This window comes from Labeo rohita, chromosome 13, assembly GCF_022985175.1.
Source record: "Labeo rohita strain BAU-BD-2019 chromosome 13, IGBB_LRoh.1.0, whole genome shotgun sequence".
NCBI classification, from domain to species: domain Eukaryota; kingdom Metazoa; phylum Chordata; class Actinopteri; order Cypriniformes; family Cyprinidae; genus Labeo; species Labeo rohita.
The window spans coordinates 15,745,638-15,769,202 of record NC_066881.1 but is presented as its reverse complement, the minus strand read 5'-3'; the positions used below and the strand labels follow the sequence as shown (position 1 = coordinate 15,769,202).

The 23,565-nt window shown below is 38.2% G+C and overlaps 1 protein-coding gene across 3 annotated transcripts in view; it reads right to left on the bottom strand.

The window, feature by feature from the left end:
- The window catches only part of zswim8 (zinc finger, SWIM-type containing 8), a 42,295-nt gene that overhangs the window by 8,971 nt on the left and 9,759 nt on the right, over window positions 1–23,565 (bottom strand). For 2 of the 3 annotated variants that reach the window (XM_051125735.1, XM_051125733.1), the window contains exons 4-22: window positions 21,422–21,594; window positions 15,686–15,793; window positions 13,363–13,444; window positions 13,129–13,249; window positions 12,594–12,795; window positions 10,634–10,809; window positions 9,296–10,493; window positions 8,321–8,452; window positions 8,029–8,208; window positions 7,599–7,782; window positions 7,389–7,487; window positions 7,125–7,249; window positions 5,157–5,445; window positions 4,862–5,014; window positions 4,423–4,645; window positions 3,444–3,733; window positions 1,620–1,843; window positions 1,038–1,529; window positions 500–740 (exon numbers count right to left, since the gene is read on the bottom strand). In XM_051125735.1, the coding sequence (XP_050981692.1) occupies window positions 500–740; window positions 1,038–1,529; window positions 1,620–1,843; window positions 3,444–3,733; window positions 4,423–4,645; window positions 4,862–5,014; window positions 5,157–5,445; window positions 7,125–7,249; window positions 7,389–7,487; window positions 7,599–7,782; window positions 8,029–8,208; window positions 8,321–8,452; window positions 9,296–10,493; window positions 10,634–10,809; window positions 12,594–12,795; window positions 13,129–13,249; window positions 13,363–13,444; window positions 15,686–15,793; window positions 21,422–21,594 (4,692 nt within the window). The remainder of the gene's footprint in view (window positions 1–499; window positions 741–1,037; window positions 1,530–1,619; window positions 1,844–3,443; window positions 3,734–4,422; window positions 4,646–4,861; window positions 5,015–5,156; window positions 5,446–7,124; window positions 7,250–7,388; window positions 7,488–7,598; window positions 7,783–8,028; window positions 8,209–8,320; window positions 8,453–9,295; window positions 10,494–10,633; window positions 10,810–12,593; window positions 12,796–13,128; window positions 13,250–13,362; window positions 13,445–15,685; window positions 15,794–21,421; window positions 21,595–23,565) is intronic. The other variant, XM_051125734.1, reaches the window with a different exon arrangement.

The window sequence follows — 23,565 nt, the reverse complement described above, 5'->3', positions numbered from 1 at the left end:
ACTTTTAAAGTAACTTTCCCCAACACTGGTTATAATGAACTTTTTTTTAATAAAAACTACATCTATAATGTAAATAATTATGGAAATGCATCACAGACTGTGAAAACGGTCCATTGATTTTGAATTTTTGTGGATCAAAACCAAATTTTCAGAGAAAGATGCACCGATTGATCTTTTTCCCCCACTCAATTCTACTTGAAGTAGGGGGCTTTCTGAGATAAAAATGAGTTTTAGGTTGGTGAAGTGATCTCAACGTGGCAGCCACTGAGATGAATTGTCCTTACAAAGAATAAAACAGCTGTTGGAAGATTTCATTTGGCTCTCTTATATAAAAATACATCATTTTAAATATCTGATGGAAGTACTATTCATTTCTTGCAAGTTGCTGCAAAAGTGAATAACTTCGCATTTGTTCTGCATTAAACTACATAACATCAAAATATGCTTAAAAATTGTGTTTATGTGAAGATGGAACTGTAATCTAACTTGTGGTCCTCACCTGCCACAGTAGTGCTAAGAGGCAGGGCTGCCTCTGCGGTATGATATGGGTGGACAGCGATCTGAGTCATGGACGGCACTGGAACTCCAGGGAAAGTGACAGCAGTCGCTGCCATAGGAGGATGAGGGCCAGTAGCCACAGAGAACGGATACTGAGCACCAATAAAAGCAGGGTGCATTCCCTGAGAAGACAAACAGATGCTCTTAAAACCAGGTTGATACGCCTTCCTCGAGTCATACACCTGCCGTTGAAAAATTAAAAGCCACAAAATTAAGTTAATCCAAGGGGAAAAACTGTAAAAAATCATCATACACATAATCAAACTCGTAGGAGTCTCTCTCCATTTATATTCTGCTAGGAAAGTTGCGCTATGCATCACTGACTGCCAAGTATGAGTCTGCATTAGTGCTTAAATTTAGTATTTATCACCTTAAGTTTAAATGCAGACAAATAATATTACAAACCCAAATAAAAATGCTAAGCACAGATAATTAAACCTATAAATCATATCACAAGGGGAAAAAAAAAGTGCTCATACTTGTGGATAGGCCGCCCCAGACACGGGGAAGACTGCAGGACGGGGAACGTGTTGAAGGGGGTGACCCAGATACTGCGGGGTGCAGACGGTGGGCAGATGGGTTTGGATGGTGGTGTAGGGATGCAGGCCTTGCGTGTGTGCCATGGCTGAGCCCGGCAGCGCGTGCGATTGGTAGATGGTGGAGCCGACGGAAATGACAGGTACTACGGCGGCTGCCGTCACTGTTGTAGTCACAGCTGCGACACCTGTTGAGTCCAAGGCTCCAACGTTATCCAGGATACCACAGCCTCCCTCGGGTGGCGTTCTTCCTGCTCCACCATTGGCCCCACAGCGGCCGGACCCCTCTCGCTGGCCCCCTGAGCCTCCACCCACTGTTTGCTCGTATAGCCAATACCACTGGTGAGCCACCTCGAACAAAACCTCAGGATAAACACCGCCTCCCTTTGCAGCCTCCTCAACTGCCATGCAAGCTTTCTCCAGCATAACATTATCCTGAAAGACACAATACAGAATAGTGTTCTTAGATGAGTAAAAATGTGTGGATTATGATGTACAATGAATGTAGGGTGTGCTGAACAATACCTGTTCCTTGCACTGCACCAGGGCTCTCTGAATCTCATTGGGGTTGAGGGCGTGAGCATGAGGCAAGCAGCTCAAAGCCAGCTCTGCCGCTGCACGCACCATATTGGGATCCCGTGCTCGTGATGCACGGTCTGCAAGTGATGCCACCTCTGGAGGCGTGAGGTGCCCGTCCCAGCATTCCACCAGGATGTTGAGGGCAGCGCTTCCAATCTCCATGGCCTGGCCTGTGAAAACAAGACAAAAGAATTCAAAACCAAACAACAGGCACATTTGCCTGTTGACCCATTTTTAGAAAACTATTTATCCACCTATTTTATCTATATCTATGCATCCATATCTATGCATCCAAATATGGGCCATTCTACAGAACTGGTGCAAAGTCAGAGTTCGAAAGTCAGAGTTTTCCACAAATTTTGTATGTATGCAAATTGTATAATATCCAAGGTACGCATTTCTAGTAATTGTGCAGTTAATGCTCATATTGTATTTTCAGAAAGTTACATTCGTCACGACCCAAACACAGTAATTTATCTTTTAATAAAAAGGGTTAAATTGACCTATTAAGATTTTGCTGCTTCTTTGCTTCTTCCACATAAATATATATTTTTATTTTATTACATTATAGGTAAATCAATGATTAGAATTTTAACAATATTTCAAGCGTGATTTATGACATGTTCTATTTTAAATCCATGTTTTTCTTGTAAAAGGAAAAAAGTTGATCATACTGATTTCAAAGTTAAGGATTCAATAGTTTAAATATGCACTGAACCAAACACTATCATAACATCTTAGTTAATAATTCAGTATACTTTATTTTTTGACAAAACATGTTTCGGTAGTGACTGCACTTTTCTGGTAGTGACAGTAATGTTTTGGTAGCGAATACATCACATTACAGAATTTCAACTACATACTAAAACACTACTAAAACACTTAAAAAAAAAAAAAAAAAAAAAAAAAAAAAAAATGCATAACTGTATTAAAATTGTTTATTTCCTCCAATTATAGGATTGTGTATTCCCTTTTGTCACTATCGACAAAATGATGAGATGTTTCAGTCATGACCTACTGTTTGTGACTGAAACATGTCATGACATGTTTCAGTAGTGACAAATTTTGATATTTCTGAAGCTAGCTCAAAGATGCTAATCAGCACATGGTTACCTATTTGAGTTCTGAACAGTTGTACACATTTAAAAACTAAATGTTATGGAATAACTCCCAAAAAAGTGTTTAATTATAGAAAAATGGTGTTTGGTAGTAACACTCTAAAGTTACACAAAGATTTTTCATATTTTAACAATTACCTCAAAATGATGGGGCCTATCTACTCACCATGTAGCTATGGGAGAGAGGGATACATAAATATTTCCTGATCATAAATGTAGGGATGTACTTAAAATCAGTCTCAGCCAATGGACTAAAACATACACGGTTTCAGTAATGACACGGGACACTTTTTTTTTTACATGAAGTTTCATAATTTACAAAGTATATATATATATATATATATATATATATATATATATATATATATATATATATATATATATATATATATATATATATATATATATGCTTTTTAAATGTGTTTTTGGTTGTGGGACAGCAGTTTGCACCAATTCTGCAAAATAGCCCATATATGGATAGATAGTGATGGATGGAAAATATACTGAAACACACTACTATACTACACTCTTCTGAATTTATACTCTAAAGCCAGGTTTATGAATTTTAAAGATTAAATTTGCATTTCAAGGGGTAGTCATAAATCATATTGAAGTTTGTGTGATCCCTGCAGATTACGCAATTATCTCTCACCTGTAATCCAGGACACATGTGAGGAATACGTCCTTGACAGCCAGTTAGGAGACACGAAATTATGCAGGCCGAGGGCATACAGGCCAATTTCAAAGGCACACAGATGCAGGTTGCGGTGGGGCCCCTGATGGCCACCGCTGGCAGAGGGTTGAGTGAAAATGGAGGTGGAGCTGTTTCCACCAGCTTTAATCAGCACAGTCTTGGCCAGCTCAAAGTAAAAATGGGCAGCTGCCTCAGATGGCTGGTTGGGCACGTGTGGAGCGTGGCATTCAGGCCGGCGGCCTTTATACCTAAGACAGAAAGAGGCAATGTGTGACATAAATTGCAGACATTGGGGATCAGAGAATCAACTGATTCAGCCAATCAACAGCTACTCAATTAGATATTTAACTAACTGTTTGCAAAAACCTGCCCTCCTTCATTACTGTTGCTATGTCCGACAAACTGCTCTCACACTACACATGTTCTCACGCAGTGAAAAATACATTGCAGAGCAAAGACGAAACTGACAACACGCTGACAGATGAGACAGAGCAGGTTACTTCTTGTATGAAATAAGGTCTCAGCTTTAAAATGTTGTCATTTAAGAAATTCAAACAATAAATGCCATTTTGTGGCTCTTTAATGTGTCATGACAGATGAGTGTACTGGCTTATTAGATTAATGATGCATGAACCAATCGTCTTTTCTTCTTTACTTACAATACTCACAATGTTTTAAGTTTAAGTCCACCGTAGTTAATCTACTCTCCTGTCTGATTTGGTTGTCGGACAGAATGGCGGATTTGACATAAGTGGTCAGATCGCCTGTCAATCAAGCTGTCTGCGAAGGGTCAATTGTTTGCTAAGAGCTCACAAAGAAATACTAATGTCCAAGTACCCCCCCCCCCCCCCCCCCCCCCCCCCCCCACCACCACCAAAAAATGAGACCAAATCCTCAAAAGGGGCAGTGAGGGTAAAAGGGCACAGGCTTGACTCACCTGCTGGTGTCAGTACTCTTGGCTCTGGCGCCTCCTCCAGCTCTGCGTGAGCCGCTGGATGACGATGAGCCAAGTGAGTCAGAGGAAGAGCTGCTAATGCTGTCACTGTCCTGGCCTCTCCCCCAGGAAGCAGCTGTCCAACCACCTCGAAGTGGACGTCTACTGAGGGTAGGAGAGCTGTCTGAGGTGGTCTCTGGAGCACTGCTGTCAATGCTTGCCATGCCTGAGAAAACACGTCACAAATTTCGCAAATTTCTTCATGCACAGTTAAACACAAAGTAAACAGAATAATAATAAATAATATAATATTATGTTTGGAAGCAATTTTTTAAAAAAGCCTAGAGAGTAAATGAGTAATATGAATTTTTGCTGTGATTTTGTGACAAAAATAGAAAACACAGGTGCTGCATCCTCACAGAACAAACCCACTGTCTCTCACCGGTATGTTTCTTTTTCTGTCGTACAGGTGACCCCCAGCAGCGTGTGCCGTACGCCCCACGGCCTCCCAGCGCCAGACGACTGGGCACAGTGCCCTCAGGCTTGAAGGGTGCAGCTTCGCTCTGCTGCTCACAGGAGGTTGACTGCGCACCCTCTGCCAAAACAAAAAGTATGCGAGTGTCAAAATTAAATTGGGTCACTACAAACTCAATAGGAACTCAAAACAACATTTCGGCAGTGAATTTCCCTTTAAAATTGAAGTGTTTACTCATGATACTTTGGTGGATGTGGTTCACCTTGATCTCTGTTGTCAGCGATGCCATCTCCCGTCACTGCGCTCTGAACTCCACCACCCACTAAACCGCCCTGCTGCCCCGCCGCTCCCCCACCGGTCACACCCTGCACAGCAGCTGATGTTGCTGAAGGGGTGTGCTTTGACACTCCCCCCGTGGCTCCGCTGGCACCATGGGTGGCGTGTTTGGATGGGCTCTTTTGGCTGCTGGTGGCTGGTTTGCTAGAGTAAAACGAGCTCAGAGTCTGAGGCTTATGGGTCTGGCTCTCACGATCCAAAAGCTTGTCCAGAATCTACACAAGGATGACATCAGACATTAACTGTTTAAGGCATTCTCTGCATCTTAAACATGATATCATGGCTAAGACTCTCAAAATAAGTATGGATGCTCCTAAAGGGATAGCTAACATGAATAAATTACATACATTACAATTCAAAAGTCAGTAAGATACTTCAGATAGATCATTTCATAATTTCTCTCATATTCAGCATCAAATCAGCACATAAAGATTTCTGACACTGACTGAAGTGAGCAGCGGCAGATGAAAATTCAGCTTTGCAATCACAGGAATAAATTTCATTTTAAAACGTATTAATAAATAAAACAGTTATTTTAAGCTGTAATAATATTTCACAATATTGCTGATTTACTGTATTTTTGATCAAATAAAATCAGCCTTGGTAAGCTTAAGTGACATTTTTAAAAACTTTTGAATGGTAGTTTATATTCAAGTACGTTTCACAAACTATGCCATCACATGGCTTCAGAAGCCTAGCTTATGTACACCGATCAGGCATAACATTATGACCACCTTGCTAATATTATGTCAGTCCCCCTTTTGCTGCCAAACTGCCCTGACCCTTTGAGGCATGACATTCCACTAGACCCCAGAAGGTGGGCTGTGGTATCCGGCACCAAGATGTTAGCAGCAGATCCTTTAAGTCGTGTTGCGAGGTGGGGCCTCCATGGATCTGACTTGTTTATTCAGTACATCCCACATATGCTTGATTGGATTGAGATCTGGGGAATTTGGAGGCCACATCAACACCTTAAAGTCGTTGTGCTCCTCAAACTATTCCTGAGCCATTTTTTGCTTTGTGGCAGGGCGCATTAACCTGCTGAAACAGGCCACGAGGGAATACCATTTCCATGAATGGGCCTACATGGGGTGCAACAATGCTTAGGTAGGTTGTACGTGTCAAAGTAACATCCAAATGGATGGCAGAACCCAAGGTTTCCCAGCAGAAAATGTCCAAAGAATCACACCTTCGCCGCCAGCTTGCTTTCTTCCCATAGTGCATCCTGGTGCCATGTGTTCCCCAGGTAAGCGACGCACACGGCCATCCACATGATGTAAAAAAATGTGATTCATCAGACCAGGCCACCTTCTTCCAATACTCTGTGGTCCAGTTCTGACGCTCACGTGCCCACTGTTGGCACTTTCAGTGGTTGACGGGGTCAGCATGGCCACCCTGACTGGTCTGCAGTGCACTGTGTATTCTGACACCTTTCTATCAGAACCAGCATTAACTTCTTGAGAAATCTGAACTACATTAACTCGTCTGTTGGATCAGACCACACGAGCAAGCCTTTGCTCCCCACGTGCATCAGTGACCCTGTCGCCAATTCACCACTGTTCCTTCCTAGGACCACTTTTGATAGATACAGTCCACTGCAGACTGGGAACACCCTACAAGAGCTGCAGTTTTGTAGATGCTTTGACCTGACCCAGTTGTCTAGCTATCACAATTTGTCCCTTGTCAAACTCACGCAAATCCTTACGCTTGCCCATTTTTCCCGTTTCTAACACATGAACTTTGAGAACAAAATGTTCACTGGCTACCTAATATATCCCAGCCACTAACAGGTACCGTGATTAAGAGATAATCAGTGTTATTCACTTCACCTGTCAGTGGTCATAATGTTATGCCTGATCAGTGTATATTACATGAAGAACGCCAATACGCTTGCCTTTTTAAGCTTGCTTTGGTCATCTTTATAAGTGATCATCAGTGCTAGAGCCAGGTCTCCTTTTTCTCTCCGTGTGCCTTCACAGAGCAGAGGATGCTCTGCTTCACTGACTGTTGTCTTCATACCTTAAAAACAGACAGAAAAGTAGAGACCATTGAAACAGACAGAATGGAGGAAAAAAAAAAACAACAACACCTTATTGCTGGTTGTTTTTTTGTTTTATATATATATATATATATATATATATAAAAAATTAATTCTTACCAAGAGCTGCTACAGCTGCCTCAAATCCCAGCTCCTCATCACCAGGCATTTCATTGTTACGGTTCCGGCTAGGAGGTCGAGAGCCCGTGGGAGAGACCACTGCAACAGGCAAGTGAAAAGATAAAAAAAAAATTTAAAATGAGCACAGGGATTTTGGGGCTTTTAAAGAGCATTTTTAATATGGTGGGAAAAGGTAGATGTGTGACTTACCAGGGGTGCAGAGTACGTCAAATATGAAGCTTGCCAGCATGAGGGGCAGAACCGGCCTATAGTCGCAGAAGTTTCCATCACGGAGCTGCTCTGCTCGGTCCCTTATGGAAGTCATTTCTACAAGACCCAGAGGAATCTTCTTCAGCAGAGCCACCACCTCTGACTCCTGATATGCCAACTTCACCTAATGCAAAAGCACAGTAGCTCAGAATTATGGACCTCAAAATGCTCCAAGATCAGGCATCAAAACATTACAATGCAGTCTTAAAGTGTAATTCCTGCTAAACTCTCTCCAATTTGTGTCCTATAAAGATATTATGATACTACAGACTTTCTATATCGGACAAATCAGTCACATCCCCAACAAGACCTTAAATTGTCATACAAGCAGATCACCAGGTTTATGGGATGAACGTAATTTCTGCTTTACCTCCAGAGCTTTAGTAGAAGCTGGCGGTCTCTGCAGCTCCAGGGAGAACATGCCAGTGTTGAATGCCAGGTTATGGAGCTCCAGTCTCTCACTCAACACAGTCAGCAGGAAGGCTACTTTAGACAGGGTGTTAGTGGCCACCTGCGTCTGTTTACTCGTCGACACCTTACTCTTTTTACCCTAAACAAGACAGCAAGAGATTCATTTTCAAAAGTGAGCACAAGCATGATTTTATGTCACAGCTGAAACCTTTGGGACAATGCTGAAGTCGTCTTCAGAAGTGTTTTGGTACCTTTGTCTGTGGCTGCTCCACCTTCAGGTCGGGCGGATTAGCCAGCAGGTCTCGAGCAAGTTCAACAGCCAATCTGCACGCTTCATTACTATAGCCATGAGCATAGAGTGCCTCTGCACAGGCAAACAGTATCTGCAACACACCATTATACCATTGAAAATCTTTTAAAATTAAATCTGAATTAAAAAAAATAATAATAATTTAAAGCTTTTTGCAACACCAGCCATTATTTTATGTATTTTACAACAGTGCATGTATCTAATTTGTTACTCACAAAAGTATAAAAATCTAAATTATAAAACAGCCAGCCTTAATATAAATTCTCTACATCTCAACCTCTCGTTAAAATATTTATCTATACACATAATTTGTTGAATTAACACAAAAAATAGACTACATGTGTCACCAAATGGAGAAAAAAAACAAAAAAAAAAAAAAACAAGATACATTTTTCACTGAGACTAAGTTTATTTGTGACCCTGGACCACAAAACCAGTCTTAGGTAGCACAGGTATATTTGTAGCAATAGACAAAATTTTGACCCCTACGATGTATTTATCGATTTTTCTTTTATCATTAGGATATTAAGTAAAGATCATGTTCCATGAAGATATTTTGTAAATTTCCTACTGTAAAAATATCAAAACTTTTTGGGATTTTGGATTAGTAATATGCATTGCTAAGAACTTCATTTAGACAACTTTAAAGGCAAATTTTCTCAATACTAAGATTTTTTTTTTTTTTTTTTTGCAGATTCTAGATTTTCAAATAGTTGTATATTGGTGAAATATTGTCCTATCCTAACAAACAATGGAAAGCTTATTTATTGTGCTTTCAAATGATCTATAAATCTCAATTAAAAAAAAAAAAATTGACCTGTGTCACATTTAGCTCTTGCTGAGTGTTAATTTTGGGCTCCACTTTTTAGCACATAATGTGTTTAAAGGGAAAAAAATTTAAAAAATAAAAATTCACCTCCATCCTGCCCTCCTGCTCCAGAGGTTTAACGCCAGCAAAGATGTCTGGCTCTTCCTCATGGTTGTTGTCTGCAACCCCTCTATCCGCTCCCTCTTCTGATGCAGCGCTAAGGTAATACGCTTGATAGTCATCTTCACCCACAGCATCCGCTCCTGCTGCTGCCTCAGCTGCCTGAGGTCCTGCTGCCCCTGAAGCACCACTTCCATCTCCCTCTCTACGGCCCCGCTGAGCTTTGCTGGGGAGCGACGCAGAGGGCTGAGTATCATCTACGGGGTCCTCGTCTCCTCCGTTCTCATCCAGATCTGCCTCAACTTCCACCTCTTTATCCATAGCTACCACTACAGGAGTTGCAATGGAGCAGGCATGGGCATCAGCAGCAGAGGGCAGCACACGTTTTGTCTCAAATGCACGCTCTTTTGAAGCATTACCACTGTATTTGAGTGGCTCTCGGAGAAGAGGGCTAGGTGAGGGCAACATCTCTGGTGGAGGAGGAAGGAAATCAAAGGTGTTAGAGGCCTCTGCTCCAAGCGCCAGGCTGGAGCCATCATCCAGACTCAGTTCTGCCATGTCAGGCTCTAGAGAACTGTCCTCACTGCTAGTTCGCCGTTTAGCGCTGGGGTGCTTCCCGCTGACGCCACTCGAACTTCCGCATGAACCCTTGTTGCTCTGTGTAAGCTTGGCCTTACTACCAGCTGATGGGGAGGAGCTGCTGGCTTTATACATGCTTTTACCTCCATCCTGAATTGAGAGAGATACCCTTCCACCAAGACAAACCAGCATGCCTCCGCTGTTCACACCTGACACTGCTTTTCTCTTGCCAACAATGGTCTCCTTAGGGCGAACAGCCACCTCCTGCTGGGGAAGATGGGAGTTGCTCCGTGACTTGTGTTCAGAGGAAGCACCTTCTGACATTCCACCGCGAGCTCCTTCACCTGGTTCACCACTGGTCCCACCTTTAGCGCCCCGCTGCTGCTGCACCGCCCTGGCCCAACAAAACGAGGCATTCTTCTTATCTGCACTGCAATAGGTGATGCCAGGTAAAGGGTAGGCCACTTCCCAGTTGAAGTAACAGCACTCCACAGCTGGTTTGAAGCCCTGGAAGAGTTTGTCAAGAGACTTGCGGTGCTGCCCCCGTTTCACGATCTCTATTACTTTTAGGTGCCACTGCTTTAGTTGGGCAGCAAGTTCCAAACGCCTGAAGAGTCACAAAGAAAAAAAAAAAAAGAAAGAGCATTACCCTACCTAGTGTTGACAAACACAGCCACAAATCTTTAAGTCAAGGTAATCTAGATCAAAGTCACAACAAATATGAATCACTAGTACCAACTTGCTCACCTCTGGGGACTCATGGTAGGGTCTAGCACTGCCAGTCTCCATAAAACAACCATTTCATCACACATGCTGGCACACGCATGCGCAGCGACCTCTGTCTGGCCATTACTGCGACCCGTGTGCCCGCTAGCACTGCTGTGAGAGGCTGACGTCCTCACACTATACCACCAGCCAATGATCTGGAGGAAGTACAGAGAGAGAGCAGCAGACCATCATTAGAAAACATTAAATGAATGTATAATTTTCTTATTAAAAAAACAAAACAAAAAAACATTTCACTTGTTCAGAACACAGTGCCTTGCAAAAGTATTCATACCCCTTATATATATATATTTTTTTTTTCTCCATGTTTTATGTTGCAGCCTTATATTAAGCTGGTTTATTTATTTATTTATTTATTTTATTTTTTATTTTTTTCACATCAGTCTACACTTCATACACCATATTGACAAAGCACAAAACAGGTTTGTAACAACTTCTTTTCTGAGAAACTTGAAATTTAGTTCAGGAGCACTTATATCACTTGTAGATGTTACTACACTTCAAGTGGAGGTAAACTGTGGCAAATTCATTTGAATAAAGATCTGGAAAGGCACACACCTTTCAGAAAAGGTCTAACAGCTGCATATCAGAGCAAAATAACTGCTGGTAGAGCTCAGAAACAGGCTTGCGTCAAGGTACAGATCTGGGGAAGAGTTCAGGAAAAAAATTCTGCTGCATTGAACGTTGGCAGAAGCATGTAGCTTCCATTATCCGTAATGGAAAAAGCTTGGAACAACTAGGACTCTTCGTAGAACTGGTCTCCTAAGCCAAACTGAGCAACTGATGGAGAAGGGTGAGGCGAAGAATGGCAGATAATTGCCAAATGCAGATGTGCAAAGCTTGTCACATCATATCCAAAAAGACTTGAGGCTGTAAATGTGCTTCAAATAAGTACCAAGATAAGGGTATGAATACGTATGCAATGTACTATTTCAGTGTTTTATTTTTAATAAATTTGCAATGCTGTCACAAATCTGTCTGTTGCTTTGTCATTATGGTGTATGAGTGTAAACTGATGTGGGGAAAAAAAAATAATAAAAAAAAAAAGGGGTATGAATACTTTCACAAGGCACTGTATATTTAACAGAAGTTTTAGGATATTATCTAATTCCACCAAATCAAACCTGCATGCAATGAAAAAAAATTAATTAAGAAATTACTATTTAAAGGGCTATTTTACCCAAAAATGAAAATTCTGTCAATAATTACTCACCTTCATGTTGTTCCAAATCAGTAACAGCTGTTTATCTTCAGAACACAAATTAAGATATTTTTGATGAAATCCAAGAGCTTTCTGACCCTGCACAGACAGCAACGGTACTACCAAGCTCAAGGCCCAGAAAGGTAATAAGGACAACGTTAAAATAGTCCATGTGACAGTGTATCAATCTCAATTTTATAAAGCTAAAAAAATGCACTAAGAAACAAAAAATAACAACTTAATTCAATAATTTCTTTTCATCCATGTCAGTATTTGACATGTTTTTACAAGAGTACCACAACGCAAACAAGGACAAAAAACATTGTCTTCTTCCTGCACAAAAAGTTTTTGGAGCTTCATCAAATTAAGGTTGAACCTCTGATGTCACGTGGACTATTTTAACAATGTCCTTGCACAATGTACCAGAGCCTTGAACTTGGTAGTTCCCTTGCTGTCTATGGAGGGTCAGAAAGCTCCTGGATTTCATCAAAAATACCTGAATTTGTGTTATGAAGATAAACTAAGGTCATACAGGTTTGGAGTAATTAAGGCGAGTAATTAATGACAAAATTGTCATGTTTGGCTACAGACATTCCTATGAATTTGCTATGCTTTAAATGCTGGCACAAATGTGACAGGTGCTTGCATCAGGATGATGCAATTTTGTACACATGAAACCGTCACCCTGGTGTGTGAAGCATGGTCAAGTCAGGTTTGTACCTGTTCATGGGTGAGACACTGTTCGGTGAGGATTTCTAAAAGAGGTGCAGCATTGCTGTCTCTCCTCTTAAACATCTCTCTGACGATGGACAGAAGGTTCCAGATGCCCTCTGGCTCTCTACCTCGCAGGGGCCTCAGCAAACAGGCCCATTCGGCAGCTGCCGGAGGCTCAGTGGACGACAGGTACATGGAGTTCACATCACTGAGAACAACAAGTGGGAAAAAGAACGTTTAGTTCATCCATCTGTTTGCTGTTCATCTTCATCCACATAAATTAAAAAAAAAATAATCAACCTTACACTTGTTATGCAGTCTCCCTTTAAAAAGTAACAACGTGTTAAACCATTACAAACCAGATCTTGCTTTTAATTTTTTTTTTAAGTCAAAAGTTTGTTTTATAGGTTTAACAAAGCAAAATCAGTGAAAATGCAGCCCATAGGGAATCAGTGTATGCCTGATTGGAAAACTCTTCTTCAGAACATAGATGACGTCAGGAATTGTCTCCTATAGGTAGAACCAGACCGGCTGTTTTTACCTAAACACAACAGGTGATGGGCCACAAAACTTGTGCAAGGTCTTCTTTATGTTGTCACTGAGGGTGGACTCATCTAGATACCAGGTGCTCTGATCAGATGCTGAAGGGCCAGCAGTAGGATCTATTGAACCAATCGTAACAAAAGAAAAATGAGGATTTATAAGGTCTACATGCCTTCACAGAAAATGAGAAATTTAGAAATTCATTAATTGTGGTTTGTAGGTCAGTCCATACCCGGGGCTCCACACACGGTGTTAATAGCGGTAGACTGGGAGGACAGAAGCTCATCCAAAAGACGCTGAGCTGTCGGCAAGATCTGCAGATACATAACGAACACAAAGTGAATCAATTCAAAGCCAGAAATTAATGTATCATTAGAGACAAATCATCAGGGGAAAAAAGAAAAATGTTTTGTTCTGAGATGGTGGTACTAAAGAAAAGGAAGTGAGGTTCCATCAATACACTATATTAAACATTTACATGTCATATATCTAATATAAAAATTAGGGTTGTCAGCCAATTAAAATTTGAATTCATTACATGATGTGTCGATTAATCTAATTAAATCGCAAAATAAATTTGACTGTGAAAATACCCACAAAAGATTATGTGAAGCTATTTTTGTATTAAATGAGAAAGTATCAAGTAGACATTACAAATGTGGCTTTAGAAAGTAGTATTTTATTTGAATCAACATCAAATTTATTACACAAACGTTTATGCTGCAATGGCCTAACAACGTAAACTATGGAACATAAAAGAAGATAATTTGAGAAACATATTATTATGTTCATATAATGAAAGTCATGGTAACCAAAACAAGCTTTGTTACCAACAGTCTTCAAAATACTTTCTTTTCTGTTCCACAAAAGAAAGGCTTGAAACAACATGAGGATGAGTAAATGACAACAGAACTTAAATTTTTTGGGTAAACTATCCCTTCAATGTTTATATATATATATATATATATATATATATATAATATATATATATATATAAATAATATATTTGGGATAATATTTGAGTTATTACATATAACTGAATTTATTTCAGTAATTCAACTCAAATCGTGAAACTGTATTAAATTCAATGCACAAAGACTGAAATAGTTTAAGTCTTTGGTTCTTTTAATCGTGATGATTTTGGCTCACATTTAACAAAAATCCTAAAAAAATCAAATCTTTAAAAAAAAAAAACTCTACAGCAGGTGGCAGTTAATATCTGAGTCATTTACTCATTCGATTTGTTCAAACAGCTGATTCATTGATGAATTAAGTAAATGGCTCTCTTAATAAATGAGCCTTTGAATCATCGATTCACACGATTTGTTCAAAACGCGGATTCATTCAGAAACTAAACACCACTGTGTTGGTCTGAGACGTGCAACAATTCTGCTATGGCTTTAAAGGTAAAATATTCCCTGCAAAATTGAGCAAAAACACATAATGTTTAAAATATAACACAATAGATAGATCGGCTTGTGATTGTGTCATTGCTCTTGCTGCCCGTGTGATATCATGTGATACATGATATATTGAGACATACATTTTGAATTGTACACTGTTAAAAAAAAAAGTTTCAACTTAAAAAAAAATGTTTGTGCTGCCTTAAAATTTTAAGTTTACTCAACTTAAATATCTGAGGTTTGTTTTCATGTAGTACAACTTAACATTTCATGTTGATTAAACTTAAAATTTTAAGTCACCACGAACACTTTAAGTTGAACTTTTTTTTTTACAGTAAAGGACATAACTGCATTTATGGAGTTGTTGCCCTGCATCATATTTGTCAACAGTCAACTGTATGAAATATATGATGATGTACAGGTCTAGTGGCAGGGTCAGCACAAGAACTACGTTCAAATATTTTAATTGTGTTTTTTTAATAATAAAAAAAAAGGTATAAAAAAAGACCATAAAAATACGTAATTGTATTATTTTTTAGTTTTACAATATTTGCTTATTATATATATATATATATATATATATATATATATATATATATATATATATATATATATATATATATATATATATATATATATATATATATATATATATATATATATATATATATATATATATATATATATATATATATATATGTATATATATGTATGTATGTATGTATGTATGTATGTATATATATAAAATATATAAAACCAAAACCAAATATTAATATATTTTATATAAACACACACACACACTATATACATAGCATTTTTTCAAATATGTATCAATTTGTATATAAACAATTACATAAGTGATTCTTACAGCACGCATATATCCTATCAATATTGCCATTTAAATATTACTATTGTTATACACCTCATAAGTGTTTACAGAACCACACCAAAGCTATGACCACAGAACCATGATACAAACCGAACTGTGAGGAAATCTGAGCTGTCACACCCTAATAAGGACAATGAGGCCACTGTGTGCACTTCATCACAGTTATTTAAAGCCGTGCAAAGAAACTTAGGAGCTCAGAAAAGCCATGAGCAATGAGGCCATCTCTACAATTTATAAAAACTAATAAATAATGCATGTCTCACCTGCTGTGGGAGTTCACTGATGAGGTATTGTGCAAACTTCTGGAGTTGATCCCGCTGTAATCTGGACAGGGATTCTGACACAGGTGCTCTGAGACACACCGCAGAAGCCTATAAACAAACACATGCCAAGAATCACTGATATCTGAGGTTGACATTGGCCGACATGTATAACGAAAATCAAGTTTCAGTGCTTTAAATCCCACTCACTAGTGCAAACTAAACCAGGAGCAGGCTGCTCATTAGCAAACACTCTATGCATTTCTAATGTGTCTGGAGGCTTTGATGCCTTCAGGTGGCTGTCCCAGTGTGCCATCACCTGGTACTCTCTCCTTCAGCATGTGTCTCCACCATGAGCAGAAAACCCCTCATTTGCAAATGGCCCATACATAATATATGAGCTCCAGATAGACACGCTTTGAGCCGATCAGAGCTAATTCTCTCTTTAGCTCATAGTGAGGTTATTAAAGAGAATGCGGAGCATCCCGTGGGACAGCATCGTGAGCTACTGGAGTCAAATGTGTTGGCCGTGTCTGGGAGATGGTGGATGGGGAGGAGAGCAGGGTGGGTGAAGAATGGACCTGGAGAATTGCACTGAGGAGGATAAGGAGGACGGAAACACTTAGGATTCCTGGACAACACCCCAGTAGAACTGAGTGCGGGATTAGCCACGTGGCTAAGAGTCGAACTCTGAGAAACCATCTGAAAACATTTCACCAAAAGTATTGCTAGTCAGTGGTTTTCAAACTTCTTGAGGCTAAAAGATCTGTTTGAGGGAACCCTAAAATATAAAAAGGCTATGTATTTTAAAAAAAAAATTAAAAACTTTTTTTTTTTTCCAAGTTTTTTTGTTCATTACATACAGTTAAACTCAAAAGTTTACAAACACCTTGCAGAATCTGCAAAACGGTAATTATTTTATCAAAATAAGAGGTATCATACAAAATGTTTTTTTATTTGGTACTGAGCTGAATAAGATATTTCCATAAAAGATATTTATATATAATCCACAAGAAGAAAAAAATAGTTGAATTTATAAAAATTACCCAGTTCAAAAGTTTACATACACTTGATTCTTAAAACTGTGTTATTACCTGAATAATGCACAGCTTTTTGGATTTTTTTTCTTTAGTCATAGTTGTTCTTGAGTCCATTATTTGTCCTGAGCAGTTAAACTGCCCACTGTTCTTCATAAAAATCCTTCAGTTCCCACAAATGCTTTGGTTTTCCATCATTTTTGTGTATTTGAACTCGTTCCAACAATGACTGTATGATTTTGAGATCCATCTTTTGACACAGACGACAACTGCGGGACTCATATGCAACTATTACAGAAGGTTTCAAATGTTCACTGATGTTTCAGAAGGAAAAACGATGCATTAAGAGCCGGGGGGGTGAAAACTTTTTAAATTTGCATTCAGGGTAAATTTAACTTATTCTGTCTTCTGGGGAACATGCAAGTATCTTCTGTAGCCTCTAAAGGACAGTACTAAACGAAAAAATATATATGTATTTATATACAATATTTATATATTTATGTACATATATATAATATTTAGGCAAAATAAGAAAAATGTACACATCTCCATTCTGTTCAAAAGAATAGCTCTTAATCATCGTTTATAATAGTTGCACATGAGTTTCTCATTTGTCCTCAGTGTGAAAAGATCTCAAAATCATACTCGTTGAAAAGGGTTCAAATACACAAAAACGCTGAAAAACCAAATAATCTGTGGAACCTGAAGGACTTTTCTGAAGAACAGCGAACAGTTTAACTGTTTAGGACAAACAGGGGACTCATGAACAACTATCACTAAACAAAAGCAGAATGAAATCAAAATAATATGACATTTGGTAAGTGTTAAGCTTGTTTTGTTTTTTTTTTTTTTTTCTGTCCAGGGAACCGCTAGCACCCCCTTGCATCACCCAGTTTGAAAACCCCTACTGACCATTATGGCAGCGTTTATCCTCTCAAAATGTGGGCATTGCGACACTGCAAATGGTTTTAGGTTTGGGTTCTTGCAATGTGTGACAATTCAAGCAAAAGGCAAGCATGAAAAGTGCTGCCCAAAAAATAAATACATGCATTAAGTCATTAAAACCATCTCAAAGACTGCAATCCAGCCAAGGGTTGCTATGTAATTACCCTGGTGGTTACTATTCTAAAGCAGTTTAGGGGACATTATGTTCATTTTGGTCAAAATTAAGACTACTTGTAATTTTTAACACATTTAAGTTAGATTAAGTAGTTAAGTAGTAGTTAGTTTTCAATGCAAGTTGGAACCAGCTTTTACCAGCACAATTAGGATGGTGGGATGTTTTGATGCAAGTTTAGCTGTGAGGACAGCTCTCCACACATGAAAAAAACCACAAAAGCCCACTCAAATAGTTAAAGGGCACAGCGATGATAAAAACAGAGAGGTCTAATGATTGACATAGACAGTTTAACACTAATGCATGCCTCTCTGGCAACTAAATATATAATATCATAATCCAGTAGTATCAATGCCAGTTTTAGTCCAATGGCAGGTATCTTTCTTGTCTTGTTCTACTAAAAATTTTGAAAAAGCAGGAATGCATTATACTATGACAATCTCTGTGATACTGTTGAGTAGGTGGGCTAAATGTCAAGCCTGAAGCATTTGAACTTCATGCTGTGATGTGAGGAAATGATAGGTAACCTCCTTAGACACCAGCCTCAATGCACAAAGCAGCAAATGAAGAGATACTATAGCAAGATTAAATCTTAAGTGAAGTAAATTACTGAAATTCCTGTGTGGCTGATAAAGGTCTCGTAGCATAGCAGAACTAAGAATATACTGTTTATTCAACTCATAATTGTAGAATAAACACCAGAGCTGTTTGCAACAGACAGGGCTGCACAATAAGAGTAAGTGCATTAAAATGATACATACTCAAAGCTATTTGCCAAAAGCCACCTAACCTACAAATATGGGCAAGTGTCATGTTGCAGTATCTTATTCTGTTTCTTATTTTCTCCTTTTCCATTTTTACAACATCATTTATAAATGCAGTGGATTTCTAGCATCATTTACAAGAAAGGAGGAACTGTGTGGTTGTTATTTACAACCAAACATGTAAGAAAAAAAGTTTATGCAAAATAAGTTTGCTATAATTTCCCCCAGCGGCAGCAAACAGAAGACAAAGCCCACATGCAAATGCTAAAACGCCACCCACAGCCCGGGCCGCCGGGTCTATCTGACTGTGGCAGGCCCTCCTACGGGGGGGTGGGATATCACAGCAGTGCAGATCCTTCCCTCCACCCTCCTGCCTCCACAGGGAGGCATCAAACCTAATCAAAAGCTTCTCAGTGCTCTCACGCCCACGGTCACTCCGCACAGATAGAAACCTAGAGATAGATCGTGCATGTGCGGTATGCAAAATCTTCCCCACAGATATGTCCATCTGAACCAGGCCACTGTGCACATTTAAATGCATGTGTATATGCTGTTCTCAGATACATTGAGAACTGTTGCCTTAAGTTGTTGGTTTTTGTTAATGCATTTTTTTTTTTTTTTTTTTTTTTTTTTTCAAACCTAAAGGGAAGTTTTTCAACTATGTTACAAATGGATTTGCAGTGTTAGTTCATACACAAGCATGATAAATATGCTTTTCTATTTTACACTCTGTATTTTGCCGCAGACTAAATTCCAGCAGCATTGTTAAGGTATTTTGCAAAAACCGTAGATTGTTTACTTTGAAGGAAATAAGGGGAAAAAAAACACAAGAGAAACACCTGAAAAACATTAAAAATCTTTCCAAGACGATTATTTTCATGTTCAAGGATTAGTTCACTTCCAGAACAAAAATTTACAGATAATTTACTCACCCCCTTGTCATCCAAGATGTTTTTCAGTCGTGAAGAAATTATGTTTCTTTAGGAAACATTTTAGGATTTCGCTTCATATAGTGGACTTCTATGGTGCCCCCGAGTTTGAACTTCCAAAATGCAGTTTAAATGCAGCTTCTAAGGGCTCTAAACAATTCCAGCCAAGGAAGAAGGGTCTTATCTAGCGAAACGATCAGTTGTTTTCTAAAAAAAAATTGACAATTTATATACTTTTTAAATTCAAATGCTCGTCGTGTCTAGCTCTGTGTGAACTCTTTGTATTCTGGTTCATGACAGTTAGGGTAGGTCGAAAAACTCCTATCTCATTTCAAAATCGTCCTACATTACTGTTTTACCTTTTTTTGTAACGGCTGTTTGATCATCTTTGCAAGTTCACTTTGTAAACACTGAGTCAGTACTTCTGCAGCGATCTAGGTCGATTTTGAAGTTGGAGCAGAAAATGAGATGGGAGGGTTTTTTTTTTTGTCTTAAACTGGAATACACAGGGTTGGTGTATAGCTAGAAAAGAAGAGCATTTGAGGCTAAAAAGTATATAAATTGTCAAATTTTTTTTTTTTTAAATAACCCTTCTTCCTAGGCTGGGATCATTTAGAGCCCTTTGAAGCTGCATTTAAACTGCATTTTGAAAGTTCAAACTCGCGCCACAGATGCCCACTATATGGAGAGAAATCCTGAAATGTTTTCCTCAAAAAACAATTTCTTTACGACTGAAAAAAGAAAGACATGAACATCTTGGATGACAAGGGGGTAAATAAATTATCTGTAGATTTTTGCTCTGGAAGTAAACTTCTCCTTTAAGACCGTTATTAAAATTTCATTTTATTTCGTAAAATGAATAAAACAAATAAAATAATTTTACATTACAATATTATATTAACAAACAAATAAAATGAAAAATAAAACACCTGAAATCAATTTAATGCTTCATATGCTACATATACACTGCAGTTCAAAAGTTTGGGATCAGTAAGATTTAAAAAAAAAAAAAAAAAAAAAAAAAAAAAAAAAAAAAAAAAAGTCTTTTCTGCTGATCAAGGTTGCATTTATTTGATTAAAAATACAGAAAAGACATTAATTGTGAAATATTATTGAAATTTGAAAATAGTGATTTTATATTTTTATATACTTCAAATGTAATATACATTCCTGTGACGAAAAGCTGAATTTTCAGCATCATTACTCCAGCCTCTAGTGTCACATGATCCTTCAGGAATCATTCTAATATGCTAATTTATTATCAATGTTAGAAACAGTTGTGCTGCTTAACATTATTTATTTTTATTTTTTATTTTTGGAACCTGTGATACTTTTCTCAAATTTTTTTGATGAATGAAACCTTAAAATGAAAAGTATTTATCTAAAATGTAAAAATCTTTCTTGTTTAAAAGAAATTAATACTTTCATATGACACTAAAGACTGGAGCAATGGCCTATGAAAATTCAGCTTTGCATCAAATATTTATTTCTGTGAAAGTATATTCAAATAGAAAACTTATTTAAAATTGCAATAATATTCATAATATTACTTTTTTTTTCTTTATTTTGGATTAAATAAATAGAAATTGGACGGGCATAAAAAACTTAAAAAAAACGTATTAAACGTCTTAATGATCCCACATGTAAAAATTAGGCTATCCAATATCTAATTTCAATATCCAAATTTTCTTTTTTGTTTGTGTGTTTAGCACCATGCCAGCAGTTATTTTTATGGCGAGAAAAATGTATGGTTAATTTATGTCAGGATTAAAAAAAAAAAAACAAAAACTAACACTGTCCAATATTTTAAAAAATAATAAATAAATAAATACATAAATAAATAAACTCTGCATGCCTACCAGATGGCATTACGTGCATCTAAAATCTCTTACATTGTGAATTCTGAAGAGGCAGAGGGCCACGACGTGGGCACACCATTTGGCTCCTGCTCCACAGGTACAGCTGCAGGAAGTGATGCGGCAGCGGTCAAACATTACAGCCACATTATAGGCTCCTTTTGATTGGCCAGCCTGGGGCGACACTACTGTGGCACTGAGGTGGAAACCTGTTTGAGAGAATAATAGCCTGTCAGCCTGTGATAACACATTTCGACCCAAAACCATTTCACATTAAATAAATACGGTTGTAAATCCATGCATTACTTGTCCATTAGTTTTTTGATTTAATATTGAAAGAAGAAACATGAGAAAACTGCTCCTTTTTCACTTTTTCCAGAAAAACGAAAAACAAGAATTCAGCCTGATTTTTCGTTTTTCATTCAGGAGTGGAAAAATGAATAAACAGCTTGAACAGTCGATTTATACACATGGGGTGGGAACAAAACATCCCTTTCTGCTGATTGGTCAGCCAAAAATCAAACTATGCCGCCGTCATTTCTTCCGAAGTTTCACACAGGATAATAGTCCTCCGGGGCTGCAGCTGAACGGACAATTACCGTGTGTTTATTGCAGCTACATTTAATCTTTTACTCAAACAACGACGCATTAAAAAAGTGAAAGTCATGATTCTCTGCCAGTAAATAAATAAAGCAGATAACAACAAGGTGTGTAGCCTATAGTTCATACAGTTCCAATAAGTTGCAATGGGTTAAATAAACTAAGCAGATAAACATGCAAGTGCAGACCATAGTGAAGCGTAAATACACAGCAACCACAACTTTTTTTAAATCTGTTTTTGCTGGGATCATTTCATTAATATTGGGTATTAACTGATGTCAAATAAAACCAATTAAACTTCCAGAGCAAGTCTTTGTGTGATATATATGCTATATAAATATGCTAGCCTATATAACAATAGCGCCGTTACAAACAACATTTATTTTAAATGGCGAAAGGCATTTATTTGAGTCAACACTAAAACTGCACAGAAGTTGGACTTGCATCTCTCATTCAGTCCAAAGTTTCCATAGCCTGTTTGCGATTTACCTGCTAAAATATTTTTGTAAAGAAGGTTTCTTCAGTCAGGTCCCAAAATGCAGGTGAAATTACTTTTAGCCTATAGGATATTGTACAACAGACATTACTTTGATAATGAACAGTGCACTGATATGCTGCGTGACCGCGCGAGGTGCCAGCGCCATCACTTGAATTTCTTTCCTTAGCAGCGGAAACAACTTAATGCTCTGTCATTTACAGTCATACAGATAAGAGGGCATCATTCGAAATGGAAAAAAAAACATATTTTCATTTGTGTAAATTCAAAATGACAGCAAAATTCATTGCTTTGAAAAATACAGAAAACAACAGAATGCTCTGATTTCCTCTCCTAGAACATCTTTCTGGCGTATGCCACATACATGAACCATAACACAGCTGACGCATCTACTTTTAATAGTCTACATTAAGATTATTTGACGTTGAGATTATTATAGCTTATTAATTACTTTGGTATAAATCACACCATGTTTCATGATAAAAATAAGCGACTTACAGTCCAGAAAATACGGTAGGCTATAGCAATTTTTTTGCGGACCCCCTGGCACTTTGAGAACAGCATACAGAAGAAAGCCCTGTTCTAGGCTCTCCCTCGGTACGGGTTGTGTCGAGCCATTCGTTAGTCTAGATGTTTGCTGGAGAACTAAATTGACTAAATGCAGTTGCAATAAATGTGTTATCCGTGTTATCCGTATTATCCGTTCGACTGCAGCCGCGGAGGACTATTATTCTGCGCGAAACTGCAGAAGAACTGGCGGCAGCATGGTTTGATCTTCGGCTGACCAGTCAGCAAAAAAAGGGGGTGTTTCGTTCCCGCCCACATGTAAAAATCGAATATTCAAGCTGTTCATTTTTCCACCCCTGAACAAAAAAAAAAAAAAAAAAAAAAAAAAAAAAAAAAAAATCAGGCTGAATTCTCGTTTTTCGTTTCTCTGGAAAAAATGTAAAAACAAAAAAGATGATGAAGATGATTCTTCTTTCAATATTAAAACTAATTAAAACGAATGGACGAATGATACACGGATTGTTGTGAAAACTTTGGACTGATTATTATTCTGAACAGGCCATTTTTAGCTTTTTGC